General features: G+C 35.9%; 1 protein-coding gene and 1 long non-coding RNA gene across 2 annotated transcripts; both read left to right on the forward strand.

The window, feature by feature from the left end:
* The first annotated feature begins 5,247 nt into the window (after window positions 1–5,247).
* Window positions 5,248–6,146, forward strand: LOC127151657 (uncharacterized). The gene is made up of 3 exons (XR_007824698.1): window positions 5,248–5,442; window positions 5,544–5,643; window positions 5,715–6,146. It is a non-coding gene; the product is annotated as an uncharacterized LOC127151657 (long non-coding RNA).
* A 199-nt stretch (window positions 6,147–6,345) lies between these two features.
* On the forward strand, window positions 6,346–7,633 carry LOC127151658 (uncharacterized). Its single transcript, XM_051091509.1, has 3 exons — window positions 6,346–6,874; window positions 6,960–7,127; window positions 7,422–7,633. The coding sequence occupies exons 1-3, from the start codon at window positions 6,795–6,797 to the stop codon at window positions 7,474–7,476; spliced, it is 303 nt and encodes a 100-aa protein (XP_050947466.1). The 5' UTR covers window positions 6,346–6,794; the 3' UTR covers window positions 7,477–7,633.
* Window positions 7,634–8,258: the final 625 nt, after the last annotated feature.

The following is an 8,258-nucleotide window of genomic DNA, read 5'->3' on the forward strand; positions in this document are numbered from 1 at the left end:
GGATGTTAGTTTATTAGATTTAGGTTATTAAGACAAAACTAATAATATAATAAATAACACATTGAAATTATAATAATAAAACACTTTATTAATAACGGTCAATTGATTATATATTTATTATCTACGTGTTTTAGGACATAAAACCCAACAAACTCCCACTTGGACTAAAACTCTAGTCCTTATGGGATGTGCATAATAAAGTAATCCTCAAACATTGAAAATGGTAAAATGTACAAGTATATTACATAAAACGCATATATACAAATACAATAAACTAGGGCATCATCATACCCATTGCACATCTCCCACCTGTTCTCGGTTACCTAATGTACATATCTCATAGACCTAGACTTTCTAGATGACCCTCGAACACTTTAGCCGTGAGAGTCTTCATAAATGGATCAACAATGCTGTGCTCCGAAGCGATCTTGGTGACGATCACATCCCTTCGTTGCACAATCTCCCGTATCAGGTGATACTTCCTCTCTATGTGTTTCCTGCATTTGTGGCTACGAGGTTCTTTAGAATTAGCTACTGCTCCACTGTGATCACAATATAGAGTGATGGACAAGTTCATATTTGGAACAACTTCCAAATCATGTAGGAACTTCCTAAGCCAAATTGCTTCTTTTGCCGCTTCACAAGCAGCGACGTATTCAGCCTCCATTGTAGAGTCTGCAATGCATCCTTTCTTGATGCTACGCCATACTACAGCTCCCCCATTTAGGGTGAACACTGATCTCGATGTGGATTTCCTAGAATCCTTATCAGTTTGGAAATCAGAATCAGTGTATCCTATAAGGATTAAATCCTTAGCTTCATACACAAGCATGTAGTCTCTCGTTCTCCTAAGATACTTGAGAATAATTTTAACTGTCGTCCAGTGGTCTAACCCTAGGTTGGACTGATACCTACTGACTATTCCTACTGCATAACAAATGTCTGGCCTAGTGCAGAGCATAACATACATTAAGCTACCTACAGTTGAGGCATAGGGAATACGTCTCATATCCTCAACTTCTTGAGGTTTCTTAGGACATTGTTCCTTAGACAAGTGAACCCCATGCCTGAAAGGTAATAAATCCTTCTTAGAGTTTTGCATCGAATATCGAACCAACATTTTATCGATATAGGTTGCTTGAGACAGTGCTAGCGTTTTTTTCTTATGATCCCTTATGATTTAAATTCCAAGAACATATTGTGCCTCTCCTAAATCTTTCATTTGGAATTGGGCTGCTAGCCAAGCTTTAACGTCAGTAAGGTATCCTACATCATTCCCAATGAGGAGGATATCATCCACATAAAGTACTAAGAAAACTACTTTTCCTTTGTTGATTTTCTTATATACACAAGGTTCATCAACGTTTTGGTCAAAACCATAGGATTTGATCGCAGTATCAAACCTAATGTTCCAAAATCTAGATGCTTGTTTCAACCCATAAATGGATCGATTCAGCTTGCAAACTTTTTGCTCTTGACCTTGGGTGATGAACCCCTCGGACTGAGACATAAAGATACTCTCTTCAAGATTGCCATTCAGAAAAGCAGTCTTGACATCCATTTGCCATATTTCATAATCATAAAATGTGGCGATGGACAAAAGAATCCTTATAGACTTTAACGTAGCAACAGAGGAAAAAGTTTCCTCATAGTCAACCCCTTCCCTTTGGGTATACCCTTTTGCTACAAGTCTAGCTTTGAAGGTCTGTACCTTCTCAACTGAATCTCTCTTTCTCTTATAGATCCATTTACACCCTCTAGGTTTTACCCCTTCAGGTAGATCTACAAGCTCCCACACTAAATGAAGTACATAGACTCCATTTCAAGGTCCATAGCTTTGACCTATTGGTCCTTATCTACATCATTCATTGCCTGTTTATAGGACAATGGATCCTCAATACCATCATCTGGTATGACAACCTGAGTTTCAGTTAAACCCAAATAATGGTTAGGTTGTGATACAATCCTCCCACTGCGTCGAGACATTCTCAACTATTGAGAAGAATGAGATTGACCTGATGCGGTGGTTTTATCAACTCTTGATGAGGGACCAACTTCATCAACAACTCTTGTTTATTCATCAGTAGCTTCATTTAATACTAATTTGCTTCGTGGTTTATGATCTCTCATGTGGTCTTCTTCTAAGAAAGTAGCATTTGTCGATACAAACACTCTATTTTCTTGTGGATCGAAGAATAGACCACCTCTCGTCTCTTTAAGGTAACCAACAAATTGGCATAACCTTGAACGAGGTTCCAACTTCTTGGGATTTGTCACTAACACGTGTGCTGGACAACTCTAGATTTTGAAGTGACTTAAACTAGGTTTATATTCTCTTCATAACTCGAAAGGTGTTTCAGAAACACTCTTCGAGGGAACATTGTTCAAGATATGAACTGCAGTCTCTACTGCATACCCCCAAAACGAGCTAGGCAATTGAGCATAACTCATCATTGAACGAACCATGTCTAACAAGGTTCTATTTCTCCTTTTTGACACACCATTTTGTTGAGGTGTACCAGGTGCTGAGAGTTGGGATTGGATTCCATGTTCTATCATATAGTCCTGGAATCTCAAATCCATATACTCTCCACCTCCATTAGATCGAAGTATTTTAATCTTTTTACTTAATAGGTTTTCAACTTCAGCCTTATACTCCTTGAACTTTTCAAGAGCTTCAGACTTATGCTCCATTAAGTATAAATAACCATACTTCGAATAGTCATCTATAAAAGAGATGAGGTATTCAAAACCCCCTCTAGCTTTTACATTCATCGGACCACAAAGGTCTAAATGTATAAGTTTTAAAGGCTCTTTGGCTCTATAACCTTTTCCAGTAAAAGATCTTTTTGTCATTTTTCCTTCAAGACAAGATTCACATTAAGGTAATGAATCATCTTCTAACTCGTTTAGAAGTCCATTCTTTACCAATCTCCCTATCCGATCGAGATTTATGTGACCTAATCTTAAATGCCAAAGATAGGTATTGTTATTTGGAGAAATTCTTTGCCTTTTATTTTGACTATTAGCAGTTTTAAACATCTCATGATTTAAAACTGCTTTTGCTTCATTAGGTCTTAATACATACAAGTTGTTTTCAAGCTTAGCTGAACAAATATGTACACCATTCTTAGAAATGAATGCTTCATTCATAGATAAATTAATTGAGTACATATGTTCAGTAAGAACTAGATAGACGACATATGGAAATCTTGAAATCTTCCAACCCATGAAAAGCGAGAAATGAGAAATGGTTGTGAGATGAGCACAGTCGATTATTCCCCAATTGGATACGAGACGAGGTATGTTGTTTAGATGTACTTTCATGTTATTGACACATAATATAAAGTATGAAGAACCGTGACTAATTATAGTCGCCATAATAGGTCATGTATGAAATCCAAGAAGGTCAAGTCGTGAACACAACGATAAGATGGATTGCACATGTCCCACATCCTGTTGTAATGACATATGAGGGATATAAAGTCAATGGAATTTGCTACAACATAAAGCCTTGTGATGACACCAGAATGGTTCAAAACAGTGGGGTTATGTTTGTTACATCAACAATGCATGTGGCCATTGCCAAAGACAAAAACCCAATAATTGTTGACATGTCCTATGATGTGATTCAAGGAATCTAGGAAGTCAATTACAACACTTTTAGAGTTACACTTTTTAGATGTAACTGGGTTGATACGAAGAATGGAGTACGAGTAGACGATCTTGGATTCACACTAGTTGACCTCAATCGTATAGGTCACTATTCAGATTCATTCATATTAGCATCACAAGCAAGACCGGTGTTCTATGTTAAAGATCTCGGTGATGGCAGATGGCCCATCGTTGTGAAGCCACCAGAAAAAGATTTTGTTGATAATTGTTACAACGACGAGCTAAGCGATACATCCCTCCATTGTCCAGCGATTTTAGAATGTCCAGCAGGTATAACTAGAAAAGATGAAGAGATCCCATATATCAGGGTCGACTGTGAAGGCACTTGGGTAAGCACATAAACATTTGGTAATATAATGTTCCTCCAAAGTTTCTAATCATTCATTCTAGTCATTGAAAAACATTCATTTTAAGCCTAATAAATAATGTTATTATTTCTTTATTTTCTTTTTCCCTTTTAATTCCAGGCTAGAAGACTAAATTTTCAATTTTGATGTCCATGTTAGAATTAATGGGTTTGGCCCATAGATTTTTTTTAAAGAATAAAATGGAAGATTTTATTTCATAAATCTTTTCGTTTCTAACTCCAATAGTATTCTATGTATTCTCTCCATTTGTACCTATTGTATTAATTCATCGAAAAATAATAAAAACTTTATCGTGGTTTTTCTCCTAGTTATCGGGTTTCCACGTAATTCTCCTGTTGGTGTTAATTGTTTTCAATAGTCCACTTGGTAGTTCTTATCTCCATTTTTTAATATTTCCATTGAGCGATTAGTAATAGTTGTAAGCATTTTCCTTTACGTCTTGTAACAAACTTAGCAAATCTTCATGTATGTTGATCTATATGTTATGTAAACTTTCTGAAGGATCTTACTAATGGATTATTGTTGTTTATGATTATTGCTTTCCATTTTCATTCCCCCTAAATAATTGATATGTTGATCAATAGTGTACTATACTGAAAATTATGACGTCATTTCATGCAGGTGGATCATCAATTACCAAACAACAGCACTTGGAAAACAAGCTAGATTGGAAGCTGGTTGCTCGAGCGTACCGAGTATCTAGGGTGTCATTAATAAAGGTAAAGGTACATGTGGACCTACAGGGATGTCTGAGATCACACGGGTTAGTTGTGATGGACACAAGAGAGTGGTTGAATATAATGAGCTCGGTCAGCCCATTGGTGAAAGCGCGACCAAGTTAAAGAGTTTCATTGGAACAACCGTGCGAGTTCATGTTTCGTTCAGTTACCAATCTTGGAAGGATTTACCTGCGGAGCTCAAAGATAAAATTTACGAACTAATTAAGGTAATTTTCTTACCCTTAGTTAGTAACGTTGTTCATATTTTGTCACTAACGTTCATTATATAATGTCATGTAATAGGGTGGTTTCGTAGTAGACCCCAAATCCAAAAGAAGTATTTTACAAAATGTGAGTGTATGTTTTCGGAACTTCAAATCGTCACTAACTATAAAGCATGTGTTACCATATAAGGAAGATTTGGAGAAACTGAAAAACCCACCAACAGAATACTCATTCATCGATCGTGAGCATTGGAACATATTTGTCACTTCCAGATTAATTGAACAATTTGAGGTAACTATAACTACCATTCCCTTCATTCATATATGACAGTAATTATGCTAAAATGTAGTTTATGTGTGAAGATGGTTAGCAACAACGGTCATGAGTGGAGAAAGAACAACAAATACAACCACCGAATGTCACAAAAATGTTATGCAAACCTTGCCGAAGAGATGGTACGCAAGGAATAGTATATATGAGTTCCAATAATCAAACATGTAATGTGTTATAACTAATCATAATGTTCTTTCCTTTTACTGAAAACAAACACATCTAGTGGTGGGTTAATTGATCGTGCTTTACTATGGAAGAAAGCACGAACAACTAAAGATGGAGAGATTCTTGACACAAACACAAAGGAGGTGGCCAATAAATTTGTAAGTACTTTCCTCTTGCAAGGGTGTGTTTTTTTGTACTTACTAAAAATAATATAACCTTTCCATGATAGGACAACCTACTTGTTTCAAAACGTGCGACTCATTCAACGGATAATGTAACTTCAGACATACTATCGTAAGCCATCGGATGGAATGATCCATCAGAAAGGATTCGAGGGGTAGGTCAATACGTCACACCGAGTAAATACTTCCACACTGCAAGAGAGAAACGAAAGAAGGTCAGTAAAGAAGAAGATTATGCTGAAGAGCGAACGAGAATGGCTACTCGTATCTTAGAACTGGAAGCGGAATTAATGAACCATAAAAGGGTTTTTGAAGTGGCCACAAAGGGAGAAACTGCTGATGAGAGCAAGATCAAGAGTCAAATGGCTTCGAAGAGCATTGACACGTCAGATGATGCAAATGACTATGACACAGAAGAAGAAAATAGACAAGTTCTAGAAATAAAAGTTAAAATAGAGGACTTGACGATAGAAAAACAAGATAAGGTAAAAGACATCTACTTTTATTTTTTTTACTCAAATGTTATTTTTTAATTATTAAATATATGATCAATCAACATTTATGTGCGACGAAGGTTGGTGAGGAGAATAAAGATGTTTGTGCATCAACTGGGACTTTGACAAAAGTGAAGGTCAATATTAATATTTCATATTTTCTTTCGTTGTATATTGTAGGATGGAACTTCTTGTCGACTTGCAATTGGGACCAAGGACAATGTCGTCGATGCTGGAACTATTTTCGACTACGACATGGATGGTGACAACATGAAGGTATCAGTGGACATGGTTGCCAATGGTAATTGCTTCGTCTCTGTTCCAACAAGGGAAGGTATGACTACCCAAGAGTTGGTTCACAATTGTTATGGCCTCGTCATTTGGTCATTCCTCTAGACGAGAAGGTAATGTGTTTTCAACAGATGGATTTGGTTTAAATATATTTCATATGGATGGCATTTTACGTTTGTGGCAGATGAAAAGCGTGTACCAAGCTGATCCGTGATTACCGTCGTTGATACTGAATACAAAGAGAGCACCAATTTTACTACGATTATTGCTATGGGAACTTGATTATATTGGGTCGAAGATTCAAGTTCACGTACCTGCTAAAGTTTTTGGGTATTAACGGAAATGTTGCATATTCCTCGAGGCACTCCAAGAATTTTGTCAAATGCAGCTTATATCAACCAATGCATTGATGCATTCATGTTGTAAGTTACCTCTTTTGCACATCAATTACATAGTATAGTAACATGTACTACGCACTAAAGTCCATTATGTTGTTCATATTTGTAGTCATCTCTACAAAGTGATGGAAAAGAAAGTAACGTTGGGATCCTACAAGTTTGCAGATGCTGGCTCTGTTTCAGTTGGTATAAGTAAAGAAGATCGAGCACAGGTCTTGAATGCTAGATTACTTGGGACCGACCATCGTCAGATTTTGATGTTTCTATACAATTCGTGGTATGTGTAAAACTTTTTTCAACTAATGCACCTAATGAACTATATAACCTTCATTCTAAGTTTAACTCATACTTACCTGTCAAAATAGAAACCATTGGTGTCTAGTTGCCATTAACTTCATAAGGGACACCACATATTTGATGGATCCTTTGAGAACCTGAATTAACAATGATGTCTTTGATGTCGTCTAGATGTATGTTGGAACTTTTATTTATTGATAAAACAATAATGAGTTAATATGTTGCATATGAGACAATGATTGTATAATTTACGTATTTTGCTATTCATTCTTAGGGCTTTCGACATTTCGAGAAGGAAGAAGCCTGTTTGGACGATAGTCAAGGTATGAGGGGTGGGGATTTAGTAGAAGAAAGAGATAAACATGCTTTATGTTTTGCAACCGTAATATAGGTATTTTGTTCTTCTTCTTTTTTTCTGATGGATAATGTCCAAAGCAAGGTGGCATTTTGGAGTGTGGTTATTATGTCATACAATTCATGCATGATATAATATTGTCAAGCAATAGGACAATCATTGAAGTAGTAAGTATTTCATTTTACCTTTTTGAACTACTTATGTTGTTTACAACTATTGCACATTAAATCATTTTTAAATGATGGATAGATGGAAGGATCAATCTCGACATATTCATAGGACAATTTAGATGTCGTAAGAACGAAGTGGGCTGAATTCGTAAATTAAATCTTTTCTGTCCTCAATCTCAAAGGTAAAATTTATATCGATTTTCTTAAACAAAATCCTACGACGGAATCTAGAAAATTTGGGAGTCTAATTTTCTAGAATTCTTTAGGTGAGGGATCATGTCATTGGGAGTCCAAGATTTGATCCCAAGAGAAAAATGATTTTAATTAATGTTTTAAAAAAATCTCTTTATTAGAAGACTATCCCTGTGACGGTTTTTGAGAAATTGTACTAATTTCTCACTTTCTTGAGGTGAGAAGATTTTCTTTAACATAGTCTAATTGATGGTATATTTTCCACTTATTTTATGAGATCGTTGCTTCAAATATTGGAGTAATGAGGGGTAAAGTAAGACATTAGTTTTTAAAAGAAATTAAAGAATATTTTCAATTCAAGATTTGAAATTTAGCCACTGTTTTTTAAACGGGT

Source organism: Cucumis melo, chromosome 11 (assembly GCF_025177605.1).
Source record: "Cucumis melo cultivar AY chromosome 11, USDA_Cmelo_AY_1.0, whole genome shotgun sequence".
NCBI lineage: Eukaryota > Viridiplantae > Streptophyta > Magnoliopsida > Cucurbitales > Cucurbitaceae > Cucumis > Cucumis melo.

What these genes read in the sequence shown, in the direction of transcription:
- LOC127151658 (XM_051091509.1), top strand. Translation starts at nt 6,795, where the DNA reads ATGTTGCATATTCCTCGAGGCACTCCAAGAATTTTGTCAAATGCAGCT. An exon ending in TGCATTGATGCATTCATGTT is followed by an intron (nt 6,875 to 6,959) that starts GTAAGTTACCTC and finishes TCATATTTGTAG; the next exon opens with TCATCTCTACAAAGTGATGG. An exon ending in ATGTTTCTATACAATTCGTG is followed by an intron (nt 7,128 to 7,421) that starts GTATGTGTAAAA and finishes ATTCATTCTTAG; the next exon opens with GGCTTTCGACATTTCGAGAA.